At 42.7% G+C, this 16,520-nt stretch overlaps 1 protein-coding gene across 1 annotated transcript in view; it reads right to left on the bottom strand.

Moving 5' to 3' along the window:
- Nucleotides 1-266: 266 nt before the first annotated feature.
- LOC146571726 (sodium channel protein type 4 subunit alpha B-like) overlaps nt 267-16,520 on the bottom strand; it is a 70,045-nt gene continuing 53,791 nt past the window's right edge. The window contains exons 31-33 of the mRNA XM_085281059.1: nt 8,654-8,719; nt 8,242-8,343; nt 267-2,076 (exon numbers count right to left, since the gene is read on the bottom strand). Of these exons, the coding sequence (XP_085137185.1) occupies nt 1,975-2,076; nt 8,242-8,343; nt 8,654-8,719 (270 nt within the window). The 3' untranslated portion in view covers nt 267-1,974. The remainder of the gene's footprint in view (nt 2,077-8,241; nt 8,344-8,653; nt 8,720-16,520) is intronic.

Here is a 16,520-nt window from a genome sequence, read left to right as displayed (position 1 = left end):
ATGCTTCCAGCTCCTGTTTTTCCTCGATGACAACTCGTACCTTTCCACTCGCCTTTTTCTCCCTCCTCGCTCACAGACACATAACGTGTATGGCAGTCCATTCTCCCTGCAGCACGGACTACACTGCCCATGATGCTACATTCTTTAGAGCTATGCTTGTAGCATTCTGCCTGTTAGCTTAGCACAACAACAACAACAGCGAAAAGGCGCTCTCTCACCCAGGAAACACACAGTCGCAGAAAGAGAGAGAGAGCGTCGCCCTGTAACCATGGCAACTGTAACGCTGCCGCCTGGAACAACAGAACGTAGCTGTCAAACAAACCCAAACAGTCCTGGCCCGCGACAATATGAAACAGGAAAGTACCGCAGTGTAATCCATTTATTTCAACAAAGTAACTGTATTCTTTTTTTTTTTTTTTTTTTTTTTTTTTTTTTTTAAATGACATCAGAAACAGCAGTATGCGACATTACGTGATGGCAGAGCTTCAGTTCATCCTTTGTCATTTTTTTTTTTTTTTTTTTTTTTTTTTTTTTTTTTAATAAATAGGACAGGGGGAATGAATGAGAGAGAGAGGGGGAGAGAAAGAAAGAAAACCCAAGGGGAGAAGAGACGGTGAGAAGGGGGGGGAAGAGAGACAAAAAAAAAAAAAAAAACTCCTGGGTCACCTGTATGGAGAAAAAACAAACAAACAAACAAACAAACAAACAAACAGAGGAGACAGCAAACAACAAAGAGCAACATAATAATAGAGAAAGCAAAGCACCATCACAATAAACTAGCTAGTCATAGATATCAGTATTTACTAAGTAATAAACGATATTGTGCAGCACGCAAGATAGACAGCGCACAGTGTGCTTTGAGGCAGCAGCCAAGAAAGCTTTAGTCCGCGTCTGTGAATACCCATGTGTGCATACCTGTGTGGATCAGCATGCTTGCATTCCAAAAGTTTCTCCATGTAATGATCTGCTAGGGAGTGTGGGGGGGCCACAGCCCCGTCCTCCAGGGTGTGAAGCGGGTATGGAGGAGATCAAAACTCCAGACATCCAGAGGCCCCCAGAACACAAGAGACCATGGAAGACCAACAGAGGGGCAGCCGCGCCACTGTCCCAGTAAGAGCTGAGGAGAGTCCCAGATGAGGGCTCACTCAGCAGCCGCGGAGCAGAAGCCAGGGGGGGTTGCAGTGACGCGCCCGTGAGCTCCGCCGGCCCCCAGCTGCGCCTGAGTGACCAAGCCCTAGGCCGAGAGGCCGGGGGCACCCCACCTCCAAAGGGGCCCGAGCGAGCCCCAGGCCCCAGGCCCCGACAAGCGGCCGCCAAGGAGTGAGCCGGTGTGTACCCGGACGCCCACCCCCAGACACAGAGTAACTGTATTCTGAATACCACCTTTTTAAACGGTAACTGTAACGGAATACAGTTACTCATATTTTGTATTTTAAATACGTAACGTGGTACATGTATTCCGTTACTCCCCAACACTGGTATCTTCTCTCTAAAAGAACACGACTTAGGTTTGCAAAGCTGCACCTGACAAATCCCAAGACTTCTAGTACAACAAAACAGCCTTACGGACCTGGGATTCCCATTTCTACAGACGCTTGACAACACAGTGAAAGGGAGACTGCGCCTGAGATGGCAGCTAAAAAATGTTGTCATAAAAAATGTCCCATGTTGTACTCAAAGTCAGGGCCGGGACAGAAAGGGGTGAGAGAAGCCAAGCTACTGGAAGTTTACCACCAGAAACAGTGTTTTGGAAAGTAGAAGCATGCAGCACACAAGCATGCAGCACACAAGCATGCAGCACACAAGCATGAGCGGTCGTTCTCTTTGCTTAAGGAATCCAGGTGAGTGACTGTCTTTTAAAAGATTGAAATCATTTCAGCAGTTGAAATTGCAAGTTACAGCTGTCTGCTTCACATGAAGGATGACCCTGTGAGCAGGTAATACAGTTTTATAACACAACAAAAACAAGTATTATTATCTCCTCTTGGGAATGACGCAGCTGGTCCTGCAGTCAGCCGATTGGATCTTCTCCTGCACTGCATCCACCACTGATGTCGTCTGCATCTGCTCCTTTTCCTGGAAAAAGGAAAAAAACACCTCACTCCCTGATATCCAGCCTGTTGTTTCTACTTATTTTCCAAGTCCGGGAAGTTCTGGCCCAGAAAAATATCCCCCTGACTCTAACCAGTAATGATGTTTGCAAATCCCTCTGCAGCTCAACATGTCACTCTCAGTAATTCAGTTTAATCACAGCTCTGAATGGACTTTTGACCCTCATTGCACAGTGCCAACTCTTAACGAGCACAATTCCAATGTTTATATAAAACTCACACAAAAACAGCTTTATTTAACCATTTTATTCCTAACAGCCTACAAGAAAAGTGTGAGACTACTTAGTCAGAAAAGAAGAAAAACAGCCAACGAGAAGTGACGCAGAGTCCAGTTCAGCTTTATTTATATTGATCCACGTCACAACAATACTCGTCTGAAAAAGCTTCACCCAGAGCCGACAGTATTAGAGACACGAGACAGAAGGACAGCTGACAGCTGGGTTAAAGTCATGAAGAGACCCAGTTCACATCCATGTTCGACTGAATATGTGTGAAGGTAGAAAACCACAAACAGGAGCAGCAGCTGACCTTCCTTCATTAATGAGTAAACAGCAAAAACACTGTTTTTAGTTTATGTTTTGTCTTGATTTACTGAATTTAGTCTAGTTTCCATTTGTTTCCACAGTGAGTTTGATCCTTTCAGTTTAGATTCTTGCACAGGGACAGTTTCCAGTGACCTGAGGGTCATTTATAAAAGCAGGAAGGAGCTGACAGAGCTCTTAAGATCTTTGTCCATGAGCTGTATTCATGTTTGTGTGAATATAAAGTTAGACTGCTGTAATGGAGGGTTCCAAGCAGAGGGGGCATACTTAATTCATTTTTATTTTCAAATCATTTGCATTTCTCTTTGTTTTCATCTCTCCTAAATTCTAGTTTTTTTTTTTTTTTGTTTGAACATTATTTATTCATTTATTTTATTTGTTTATTTTTGAATGCAATTTAACAGTTCAGCAGGTTCAGGTGGTTCTAATCTCGGTGTTTCCAGGTGACTTCTTCAGTCTCGGCTGACTCCAAGTTTCCAACCTCATAAACAGTAATGACTGACTATTGCACCACTGAATGGACAATGGGCTGTGAGGTCAGTGTCTTGGTCATTAATATGCAAAATGTCATGGCCATTGACCAGGGGTGGAAAGTAACGAATTACATTTACTTGCATTACTGTAATTGAGTAGTTTTTTCTGTATTTGTACTTTTTAAAGTCATTTTTCAAGTCTGTAATTTTACTTTTACTTAAGTATATTTTTTTAAAAGTTTTGTAGTTCGCTACGTTTTCAATCACACCCTCTACTGAGTAAATTAAAAATAAAAAAAACATTGCGCTTCGGAAATACTGCAGGGAATGATGGGTAGTAGAACAAATTGGCGTTAAGGTCACGTTAAAGATGGAGTTTAACTGCCACTGCACTTTAATTTGTAAAGTTTTTCTTTTCACTAAAAAAGAACTACTTTGAGATTTATATCCCACTGTCTTTTTTTGCACTACTCAGAAGCGGCTGTCCTCCTGCTGACAGAAACGTAACTATGTAACTTTTACTCTGAGTACATTTTAAATGAGCTACTTTTTACTTTTACTTGAGTACATTTTTAGACAGGTAATTTTACTTGTACTTGAGTAAAATTTCAGCAAAGTAATAGTACTTTTACTTGAGTAAAATATTTTAGTACTCTTTACACCTCTGCCATTGACAATGGAGCAATGGTAACTGGTAATTCAGGGTCACCTGGTCCAGCCCTAACTATATGCTTTAGCAAAAAGGAAAGTTTGAAGCCTAATCTTGAAAGTAGAGATAGTGTCTGTCTCCCGAATCCAAACTGGAAGCTGGTTCCACAGAAGAGGGGCCTGAAAACTGAAGGCTCTGCCTCCCATTCTACTTTTAAATACTCTAGGAAGTAGGCCTGAAGAGCGAGAGCGAAGTGCTCTGTGGTTAAGTCAGTTTATTCATTGAGGGCAGGGCCGGCCCGTGGCATAGGCCGTATAGGCAAATGCTAAGGGCGCCGTCCATCAGGGGGCGCCACGCCAGTGCCACAAATGTTGAAAAGAAAAAAAAAAGTTGGTACTATTATTTCTAAATACAAAAAATAATCCCACGTTAATTAAAATGCAAAGTAAAGCTTATTTAATAGAAACATTATTTGTTACAACATTACGCCCCCCCCCTCCCCGCACGGTGCGCCCCCTCCCTTCCCGTATCATGGTTCCTTTTGGACGTCACCACATCAAAAAATCAACACAAGATGTCAAAACGGCCAAAACTGTCAGGTGGCCAGGGAAGAAAAAAGAGAAAAGAAGAGGAGGAGAAACGAGAAAAAGACAGAGGTAGGTAACGTTAGCCTACATGAAATTATTTGTCTGAATGTGATAGTAACCTAAATTTTTAGCATTAAGCTAATGTTACATGATTCGCTAATTGCTAATCAATAAATAGCTAGTTAACTGTTTTAACGTCAGTTAATATTGTGGAGGGGGCTAAATTGTTATGGAAAATAATAATGTAACGTTAGGTAATTACAGTACTCCCACCTTTCCCACCATTCCTCATTTGTATTCATCTTTTAAGCAGGTGTTTTTTGTTTACATTGTTATTGCCTTCTGGTTAGCTAACGTTTACCCTGCAGGTAATAGTCACTTTTCCATCCATCCATCCATTTTCATCCGCTTTGTCCGGGGCCGGGTCGCGGGGGCAGCAGCCTAAGCAAAGTCAAAGCTAGTCACTTTTCCACCCCTGTATATATTATAGTTGTAAGCCTAGTTGTTAAAGCGCACATCATTAATGTTAATTAAGCAATATCACATGAGAGGGAATGCTGTTTTTTAATATGAGCACTGCTGTGATTCGGTCAAAGATAATCATAACATAACATTCTCATATGATATTATACTGTTACTTTGCATTCTGCTATTCAGCATTTCACTGTAATGATGACAATAAATTGAATCTAATCTAATTTGCATATCAGTTAACATCATACATATATCTCTTTGGTTTTTCATTTATATTATATCATTTCATTTTATTCCTGGAATCATATGTTTTTATTATTAGACTTTAATACTCAGTGGTGTCACATACTCCTCTCTTCAGATGCACTGTTGAAGTTTCTAAATCCCACCCCTGGGCCATCTACCACATGGATAGTGTCAGGAGAAGACATACCACAAGTTAAAGAGCATTTCCTGGGCTTTCTTGTTGCAGAGGAATCAACAGGAGATCATTTGTCAACTCTCATCCTAAAACGGATAGAGGAGCTTAACATTCCTTTTGAAGACTGCAGAGGACAGTCCTATGACAATGGGGCCAACATGAAGGGAAAAAATAAAGGTGTTCAGGCAAGGTTGCTTCAAAAAAGGAGCTTTTTTGGTCCCATGTGGTGCCCACACTTTAAATCTGGTAGTAGCTGATGCTGCAAAAAGCTCACCAGATGCCCATGGCTACTTTGGGCATTTAGCAAAATTATTCAAGCTCCTCTCAGCCTCCACCCATAGGTGGGATGTTCTCCTGAAACATGTGAAAACCACCTTGAAATCATGGGCTGAGACCAGATGGGAAAGCAGGATAAAAAGCATTGAGGCAGTCAGATATCAGGCTCGGCAAGTCAGAGAGGCTCTTCTGGAGGTGAGGGAAACAGCTACAGACCCTGTGGTCAGTGTTGAAGCCCAGTCTTTGGCTGAGGAGATTGGATCCTATCGTTTTTGCATTTGTACAGCCATCTGGTATGACATTCTCAGCAAGATCCAGTATGTGAGTAAACTCATGCAGTCGGCCTCCATGCAGCTAGATGTGGCTGTCGACTTGCTAAAGAAAACCAAAGATTCCCTCACCAGCTACAGAAACACTGGATTTTCTGATGCACAGACAACGGCAAAGGAGATGTGTGAAGAAATGAATGTGGAGGCTGAACTCAAACAAAAGCGATTGAGAACCACCAAAAGGCACTTCGGTTATGAGTCTCCAGATGAGCCCATACAAGATGCACTTAAAAAAATGGAAACCACATTTTTTAATGTGGTAGTGGATACAGCCATCTCTTCACTTGATGAGAGATTTCAGAACCTTGGAGAGGTGAATGACAAGTTTGGAGTACTCCTCAATTTCCACAACTTACAAAATAAAGGGCTGCTACAGCAGTGCCAAACACTGAGTACTACTCTGACCCATGACAGCCAGCCGGACATTAATGGCACAGAACTTGCAATGGAAATGCAGAATTTCCCACCATTGCCATCAAAGAACATGAGAAACATGGAACTCTTGACCTTCCTGCATGAGAAGAAGCTGGTAGAAATTTACCCCAACATGTGGGTTGCTCTGAGAATCTTTGCCACTCTTCCTGTTACAGTACCTGCTGCTGAAAGAAGCTTCTCTAAGCTCAAACTCATTAAAACCTACCTGAGATCTACTATGATGCAAGAACGTCTCAGTGGACTTTCCATCATAAGCATAAATCATGTGGTCTCAAATCAGTTGTCATATGATGATGTTGTAGATGACTTTGCTGCAAGAAAGACTAGGTGTCACGGTTCTGGGTCCGTTGGACCCAGTATTTTGAGTTTTATTATGTTTGGGTTTTAGTTTACATCGGGGATTGTTTTCTTGTTCTCTTGTTGTGTTTATGATGATGATTATGATGTTTATTATTAGAGTTCCATGTTTCTGTTTATCTGGGTTTAAGATGCGGGTTTAGTTTCATATGTTATTTCCTGTCTGTCTCTCGATGTCGAGCCTGCGTGTGATGTTTTATTGTGAAGGTCTGCGTCTCATGTGAGTGTGTTCAGTTTTACCTCTGTCTCGTCTTACTGATTGTTCCCAGCTGTGTCCACCACCTGTGTGTAATTCCCGTATTTCTCTGTGTGTATTTAAGTCGTGTCCTCCGTCATTGTAGTTGCTGGTCCGTCTGTGTATTCCACCCTGCCTCATCTGTGTATCTACCATGTCTCACCCGTGTGTTCTCCCTGCTGTCCGTCATCATTCTCCTCTGCTCATTTTCATTCAGGTTTGTGCTTTGTAGTTTTAGTTGTTTCCCAGTATAGTTTAGTTCTCCGTGTTGCCGTTTGCCTCTCCTTTTGTGTTCAATAAATCACCTTTTACACCTTCACGACTGCCTGCGTGTGGATCCTCCTTTTCCTCCTCCACACGGCTCCTCTCACTCGCCGTGACACTAGGAGAGTAAGGCTGTAGCAGGTGATGTGAGGTTGATGAGGGGGTGGTGTACAGTAATTTGTAAGTCATTCTAGTTAATGCAGTATTAAAAAGCACAACTAGAGAACTCTGTAGGATCCCCTTTTTTGTAATATAGTTGTTAAAGTCATACTGGTTTATGTACAGTAATATCTTGTTTTGTGCAGTGCCTTATTTATATTGTATTTTTAATTTATTTTATCCAACTTGTTGACACGTTTTATTGTGTTTATGTATGTAAAATTTATTGTATTTCATATATTCATTTTTTATTTTTTGTATTCATTTATTTATTCATATATTTTTTTTATCTTGTTAATTATTCTGATTGTGAATTTGGTTTCTTTAAGTAAAAAAAAAAAGGTCAAAGACAAAGCTATTCGGTTTCTTGTGAGTACATACACTACACTGCCAATGTAGGGTGGCGCCACCTAAAATCTTGCCTAGGGCGCCAGATTGGTTAGGGCCGGGCCTGATTGAGGGTGTCTGTCTATGCTGCTGTATTATTCTTTCTTTGTGAGTTTTTGGTAAATTTTTTGTCTGTTTGGGAGCTGACACAGTCTCAGTGGAGATGGGTTTTAAAAAATTTGTCCATATTTCTAGAAATGAGAGCTGCTCCATCCAAAGTGGGATGGATGCCGTCTCTCCTAACAAGACCAGGTTTCCTCCAGAAGGTTTGCCAATTATCTATGAAGCCCACATCGTTTCTGGGACACCACTCAGACAGCCAGCAATTTAAGGAGAACATGCGGCTAAACATGTCACTCCTGGTCTGATTGGGGAGGGGACCAGAGAAAACTAACACCAATTTAAAAAAGACACAGAGGGTGTCCTGACAGAGAAGAAGAAAAAACGTTACCACACATTACATTTGTTTTTTTACTTTGATCTGAGTCTTTACAGAAGAAGACTCAAGTTTACTGACAGGAGGATGAGGCTCCGCCCACAACCTGGAGTAGCGTTCCCTCGGTGTCTCCATCCCGCACGTGTTCCTGGATCAGGTCTGCAGCACACTGTGTTGATGAGGTGAAGCTCACCTGTTCACATGACACCTGTAGGAAACAGGACTCACCTGTGAGATTTGTCACCTGTTGAAATCTTTGAAGTGTCCATGTTATTCATTTACAGATCAAATGTCACCCAACAACCACCTAAAATAAGGTCTGAAACCTTAAAGGCAAAATCCAGGGGAACACTGGATGTAAGCAGTCCATAGAATAATCACTGAAGTGTTTCAGCATTTCAGCTGAAATCAGCTCAAATAAAATCAGTGAATCAGCAGCAGTGAAATCATCACTGATGACACCATCACAAAGCAATCATCTGTGCTTAAAAGCCCACTAACAACGAGAAGACAAGAACCTGGCTGTTAATCCTGAATATTTCATCCAGTTTGGCTTTGTCCACCCCTCCTGATTCACCAAACACCTGCAAACACAACAACAACATCATAACAAGGTTGTAACTACATTAAGAATAATATCAGCAATAGTTGTAATTTATCAATAGATTTCTCACACAAAGACACCGTAAGTATGATTCCTGTTTCATCGTTAGTTGAGGGAAAGAAGGTCTTTAAAGGTTTCTTTAGTAATGGAAAACCAGAGACCAAAAATCTTCTTCAATCAGTGAAGAATAGTAAGATGTTCTGGCTTTACGGAGGGCTTTCTTATAAAGCAGCAAACTGTTTCTCCAGACTCCAGAAATCTCTCAGTCAGAACATGCTATGTCATGTTTAGGCGGAAACTAGCGAGCTAACTTCCTGCTAACTTCTAACTCCATTAAACTTCATAAATACTGTTTTCATGGATGCCTGGATGTTAAACTTAGTTGTTACACCTGGTAAAACAGCAACGCTGATAATTTTATTACAGATGAAAGAATTTAGTGCAGGGGTCGGCAACCCTGGGCACGCGTGCCACAGCTGGCACGCGAAGGGTTAACTGATGGCACGATCATAGCTGGACTGGCCATTGGGCTTACCGGGCATTTGCCCGGTTGGCCGATGGTTTTGTTTGTTTGTTGTTTTGGTTTTTTGCAACGTATAATCATTGAAAGGTGGTGGATTGGCCAGTTGTTGGCTGATGTGTAAATGTAACTCAGTTGTTTGGTGGTGGCTGTGGTGGAGCTTCCACAGAGGCCAGCAGGTGGATGAGGAAAAGGGGAGGCAGGAGGAGGAGAGACCCGAGGCGGCCGCCGGTCCGAGTGTCAGGTGATCTGAACTTCAGAAGTTATGACCTGCAGTCTATCTGGGTCAGATATAAACCAAGTTTAGGTGGAGTTTATTTTCGTTGTGCTGACTTTTTACAGTCAGTTACAATAACTCGTACTGCGTTCTAGCATGACGGAGTTTCTATACTTGGGTGGTGCTATGATGTTACTGATGGTGAACTTTATTTTGTTCATAAGGTTAGTTAGTAGAGTTGCCAACCGTCCCGTACAAACATAATCACCCCGCATTCAGAGAAATTATTACGTTTCGTGTTGAGCTGAGAAGGAACAGTTTGTCCCGGACTTCAGCTACAATGAAAAAAGACACAAAGCTGGATTTATTCTGCGTCTTCTCTCATTCTCTCCCCTCCCTCTCCTGTTTCTACTTCAATCATGAAGCTGATCAACAATCAGCTGATCGGCACCAGAAAGAGGAAACCAGCAGATGTCGCACTAAAGAACAGCAGCAGGTTTAAGCTTGATCAGCTGTTGTTAGAATTTATTTAATATTACTTTCTATCAGCTGATGTTTGCTGGAGCCACAGCTGTAAAGCTGCTGGTCATGATGTCTGTTTGGATATGTGGTGAGAGGGAAACATGAAGATGAAACCAGGAGATGTCCTTACTGAATCATCAGAGCTGAACAGGTGATGGAGAAACAGGTTTACCTTTTAGGTGACATGAATGAGTTGAAGTTATGAACTGTTTCTGAGAGACAAATAACACCAGGATCCTTTTCTTTGTAGACCAAAAACCAAAGTTTTTATCTGATGTAAAATGTATAAAAATCATATCAGCAAGAGAGTGTACAGCACTGTCACAACAGTGTTTGTTTTCATTGTTGTGAGGAGACCATAAACAGCATTTGCATTTTCTGCTGTACCGTTCATTTGCTGTTATGGATAAAAAGTGTCTTTTTTTTGTTTCAAAATAGCTGATAACTATTTGCCAACTGCCAACATCTGCAAACAAATATAATTCTGTAAAGTACTGTTAATATAGAGCGTTATTAAATGTATTGCTAATGCAGTCATATGGCACACTGACTTCTGAGGAAATTTTAGATGCACTCATCATCAGAAAGGTTGCCGACTCCTGATTTAGACAGTTTGTAACTCTGAGTGATGCCGCAGAGTTCATTTGACTTTGGGACCTGAAGCAGAGTTTGGACCAGACAGGAGAGGGTTTTCAGGAAACACTGTTAAATGTTCAGTTTCTATCCCATACGTTAAAACAAGATCTACAGTGTGATTAAAGTGGTGGGTGGGTTCTTTTACATTTTGTGAGAAGCCAATTGAGTCTAATAACAGATTAAATGCCATGTTGAGGCTGTCATTTTTAGCATCTACATGGATGTTAAAATCATTTATTTATTTCATTTTCATTTATAAAGCACTTTTAATAACAACAGGGTGTTGACCAAAGTAAATGGTAAATGGCCTGTATTTATATAGCGCTTTACTAGTCCCTAAGGACCCCAAAGCGCTTTACATATCCAGTCATCCTCCCATTCACACACTGGTGATGGCAGCTACATTGTAGCCACAGCCACCCTGGGGCGCACTGACAGAGGCGAGGCTGCCGGACACTGGCGCCACCGGGCCCTCTGACCACCACCAGTAGGCAACGGGTGAAGTGTCTTGCCCAAGGACACAACGACCGAGACTGTCCAAGCCAGGGCTCGAACCGGCAACCTTCCGATTACAAGGCGAACTCCCAACTCTTGAGCCACGATCGCCCAGTGCTGTACAACATAACAATTAAACAGTGGCATTAATAACAACAACAGATAAAAATTAAAAATTAGAGCAGCAGTCCCCAACCTCCGGGCGTCGGACAGGTACCGGTCCGTGAGTTATTTTGATACCGGGCCGCGAGAGTTGAGGCTTAAACCGGTCCATGGTGCAAAAAAGGTTGGGGACCGCTGCTCTAGAGGGCGTATACAGCTGCACAAGGTCAGACAAATAGTCCGGTGCATGGCCATTTAGCACTTTATAAGTTAAAAGTAAGATTTTGAATTTAATTCTAAAACGCACTGGAAGCCAATGAAGGGAAGCAAGCACCGGAGTAATATGTTGGTGTTTCTTCACACGAGTGAAAAGGCGAGCTGCAGCATTCTGTACCAGTTGGAGCCGGGCCAAGCTGGACTGACTGACACCCACATATACAGGGAGTGCAGAATTATTAGGCAAATGGGTATTTTGTCCACATCATCCTCTTCATGCATGTTGTCTTACTCCAAGCTGTATAGGCTGGAAAGCCTACTACCAATTAAGCATATTAGGTGATGTGCATCTCTGTAATGAGAAGGGGTGTGGTCTAATGACATCAACACCCTATATCAGGTGTGCATAATTATTAGGCAACGTCCTTTCCTTTGGCAAAATGGGTCAAAAGAAGGACTTGACAGGCTCAGAAAAGTCAAAAATAGTGAGATATCTTGCAGAGGGATGCAGCAGTCTCAAAACTGCAAAGCTTCTGAAGCGTGATCATCGAACAATCAAGCGTTTCATTCAAAATAGTCAACAGGGTCGCAAGAAGCGTGTGGAAAAACCAAGGCACAAAATAACTGCCCATGAACTGAGAAAAGTCAAGCGTGCAGCTGCCAAGATGCCACTTGCCACCAGTTTGGCCATATTTCAGAGCTGCAACATCACTGGAGTGCCCAAAAGCACAAGGTGTGCAATACTCAGAGACATGGCCAAGGTAAGAAAGGCTGAAAGACGACCACCACTGAACAAGACACACAAGCTGAAACGTCAAGACTGGGCCAAGAAACATCTCAAGACTAATTTTTCTAAGGTTTTATGGACTGATGAAATGAGAGTGAGTCTTGATGGGCCAGATGGATGGGCCCGTGGCTGGATTGGTAAAGGGCAGAGAGCTCCAGTCCCACTCAGACGCCAGCAAGGTGGAGGTGGAGTACTGGTTTGGGCTGGTATCATCAAAGATGAGCTTGTGGGGCCTTTTCGGGTTGAGGATGGAGTCAAGCTCAACTCCCAGTCCTACTGCCAGTTTCTGGAAGACACCTTCTTCAAGCAGTGGTACAGGAAGAAGTCTGCATCCTTCAAGAAAAACATGATTTTCATGCAGGACAATGCTCCATCACACGCGTCCAAGTACTCCACAGCGTGGCTGGCAAGAAAGGGTATAAAATAATTGTTTGTGCCTTAGTAAGTCGAAGATCAATTGCTGTTTCCAGTGATCTTCCCACGTGTGAATTAAAATCTTCGTTTGACTTCACCCGGCCGGACCAGTGTGGTTATTTTTCGATCACCTCTTGTACCCTTTCTCAATTTTTGAATCTTAACAGTTGCCTAATAATTATGCACAGTAATAGAAAGGCAGCAAGCCCAGACAAGGTGTGTCCTAGGATGCTAAAGGCGTGTGCTGCTGAACTTGGGGAGCCGCTACAACGAGTCTTCAACCTCAGTCTGCGACTGGGGAGAGTGCCCGCCCTATGGAAGACATCCTGCATCGTCCCGGTCCCCAAAAAGAACCGGCCCAATGAGCTGAATGGCTTCCGACCGGTGGCACTGACGTCACATCTTATGAAGACTCTAGAGCGGCTCTTCCTCAACCTCCTCCGACCACAGGTACAACATGCCCAGGACCCACTACAGTTTGCATACAAGGCGGGTGTCGGAGTGGAGGATGCCATCCTGTACCTCCTACACAGAGCCCACTCACACCTGGATGGGGGAAAAGGCACGGTCAGGATCCTGTTTCTTGACTTTTCCAGTGCCTTTAATACCATCCGGCCCTGTATGCTTCAGGAAAAACTGAACAGGATGGAGGTGGACCCCTGCCTGGTGGCTTGGATCTCCGACTACCTCACCGACAGACCACAGTACATCAGGCTGAAGGACATCACGTCTGACACTGTGGTCAGCAGCACAGGAGCACCACAGGGAACTGTGCTGTCCCCTCTTCTCTTCACCCTGTACACCTCTGACTTCTGCTACAACTCTGAATTATGCCACATTCAGAAGTTTGCAGACGACACAGCCATCATGGGGTGTATCTGGGATGATCAGGAAGAGGAGTACAGAAGTCTGGTGAGGAACTTTGTCGCATGGAGTCACACAAACCACCTGCAACTCAACACCTCAAAGACTAAGGAACTGGTTGTGGACTTCGGGAGGTCCAGAGAAGGTCCACTGCCGGTTCAGATAGAGGGGGAGGAGGTGGAGGTGGTCAACAAGTACAAGTACCTCGGGCTGTGGGTGGACAATAAACTGGACTGGTCATGCAACACAGAGCACCTGTATAAAAAAGCCCAAAGCCGACTGTACTTCCTCAGGAGGCTGAGGTCTTTTAACATCTGCAGGAAGCTCCTGAGGATGTTTTACCAGTCGGTGGTTGCTGGAGTACTTTTCTATGCTGTGGTGTGCTGGGGGAGCAGCACAGCAAAGAAGGACTCATCCAGGCTGGAGAAACTGATCAGGAGGGCTAGCTCTGTGGTCGGCATGAAGCTGGACACTCTGGTGACAGTGGCAGAGAAAAGGACATTAAAGAAACTGATGGACATTATGGACAATGCTGGGCATCCTCTGCACACGGCCATAAACAACCAGAAGAGTCTGTTCAGTGACAGGTTGCTTCTCCCAAAGACAAGAACTAACAGACTTAAAAACTCCTTTGTCCCACACGCCATCAGACTGTTTAACTCCTCTCTGGAGGGGAGAGGGAGGGGAAACAGGAGGACAAAGGAGGGGGGAACAACTAAGCTGTAGTGCCTCTTCACCTCACTGTGCAATACCTTTTGTGCAATACTTTTGTAAATAGTCAACAGTGCAATAGACTCAATACTTGAAATGTGCAATTCACTTGTATTTTTATTTTTTATTCCTATTTATTCTATTTATCCCCTTTGTATATTTTATTTATATTGTCTCTGTATTTATATATATGTGTGTGTGTGTGTGTGTGTGTGTGTGTGTGTGTGTGTGTGTGTGTGTGTGTGTGTGTGTGTATATATATATATATAATATTCTGTAACTCTGTAACTTCTGTCGGTGCTGTGCTTTTTTGGAAATCGAATTTCCCAGAGGAACCCACCCGAGGGATTAATAAAGTTCTATCTTATCTTATCTTATCTTAATAGTCACCTGCACACACAGATATCCCCCTAAAATAGCTAAAACTAAAAACTAACTAAAAACTACTTCCAAAAACATTCAGCTTTGATATTAATGAGTTTTTTTGGGTTCATTGAGAACATGGTTGTTGTTCAATAATAAAATTATTCCTCAAAAATACAACTTGCCTAATAATTCTGCACTCCCTGTAGTGAATTGCAGTAATCCAGTTGAGATAAAACAAACGCATGAATGGCTCGTTCCAAGTTTCTAAAGGATAGAAAAGATCTCACTTTGGATTGGAGCCTTAATTTAAAAAAGGACCGCTGGACAACTGAATTAATTTGTTTCTCAAATGTAAGTTTGCTATCCAAGAAAACCCTCAGGTTTTTTACATGCGTTTTAACAGCACATGTTAGGTTGCATGAGTCCAAATCTGGGGCATTGAAATTACCGCTTGGTCCAAAAATAATTACCTCAGTTTTATCCTCGTTGAAGGTAAGAAAATTTGAGGCCATCCAGGTTTTGGTAAATGGTAAATGGACTGGTTCTTATATAGCGCTTTTCTACTCTTCTGAGCACTCAAAGCGCTTTACACAACTTGTGCATTCACCCATTCACACCCATTCGCACAAGCACATCTTTCTCAGTAACATTCACACACACTCATACTCCGATGGATGAATCGGAGAGCAATTTGGGGTTAGTATCTTGCCCAAGGATATTTGGCATGCAGACTAGGGGAAGCCAGGAATCGAACCACCAACCTTCCAATCAGTAGATGACCTGCTCTACCGCCTGAGCTTTAACTTCGTCGAGACATTTGACTAACGATTCCATGGGCGTAGAGGTGTTTCTATTAAACCGAAGATAAATCTGGGTGTCATCGGCATATGAGTGAAAGCAGATGTTATGCTTCCTAAAGATTAGGCCTAGGGGCAACATGTAGATTGAAAAAAAGAATTGGGCCTAATACGGATCCCTGCGGGACACCACAAGTAAAAGGAGCTGGGGAAGAAATAAAATCATCAAGGCTCACGGAAAAAGTCCTCTTGGAGAGGTACGACCTAAACCGTTCCAAGGGGATACCTTTGATACCACATTGCTCCAAACGGGAGATCAGAATGCTGTGGTCAACAGGATCAAAGGCTGCAGTTAAGTCTGGGAGCAGGAGCACAGCTGGGTCTCCTGAGTCAGTGATTAATAAAATATCATTAAGTATCTTTAGGAGGGCAGTTTCTGTGCTGTGGTGGGTTTTGAAGCCCGACTGGAACTTCTCAAAAATATTATGACTGTTTAGAAAGGTTTGTAGCTGCTCAAATACAATCCTTTCTAGAATTTTTGACAGAAACGGTAGCTTGGAAACAGGTCTAAAATTAGCAAGAACAGAGGAATCAAGATTCGGTTTTATAAGCACTGGCTGCACTACAGCGTGCTTATATCCAGTTGGTACTACTCCAGAGCTGAGACTGCTATTAAAAATAGTTAAAATGTCAGGACTGACTACCTTAATTATCTTTTTTAGAAAATGGGTTGGGACTCCATCTGAGGGGCAGGATGATGTCTTTATGCTATTGCAAAGCTCTTCTACCTGCTTAAGACATACAGCCTCAAACTGGTCAAAAGCAGTTGAGGGGGTATATGTTGATGAGACATTATACAGAGATGGGGTAGATGTAGATCGAAGCCTTTCTATCTTATTAATAAAAAACTGCAAGAATCTATCGCAAGTTTCAATGGAGCTATCTATATGGAAAGCGGGGGAGGTATTCAAGACCGAATCAATAACTGAGAAAAGAGTTCGGGGGTTATTAGAGTTGGTCTCAATAATGTTGTGAGAAACTTAGATTTTTCGGCTTTTACGATGACTTGATATCTAGATAGGCTCTCTCTCAGCAGCAGGAAAGACACTTGTAACTTGTCTTTTTTCCATTTTC

Source organism: Mchenga conophoros, linkage group LG7 (genome assembly GCF_057382185.1).
Source record: "Mchenga conophoros isolate Kocher_MC1m ecotype Shallow Benthic linkage group LG7, M_conophoros_male_GT1.1, whole genome shotgun sequence".
In the NCBI taxonomy this organism is placed as follows: domain Eukaryota; kingdom Metazoa; phylum Chordata; class Actinopteri; order Cichliformes; family Cichlidae; genus Mchenga; species Mchenga conophoros.
Note: the sequence above shows the minus strand (reverse complement) of the source record. Positions and strands in the feature narration are given on the sequence as shown.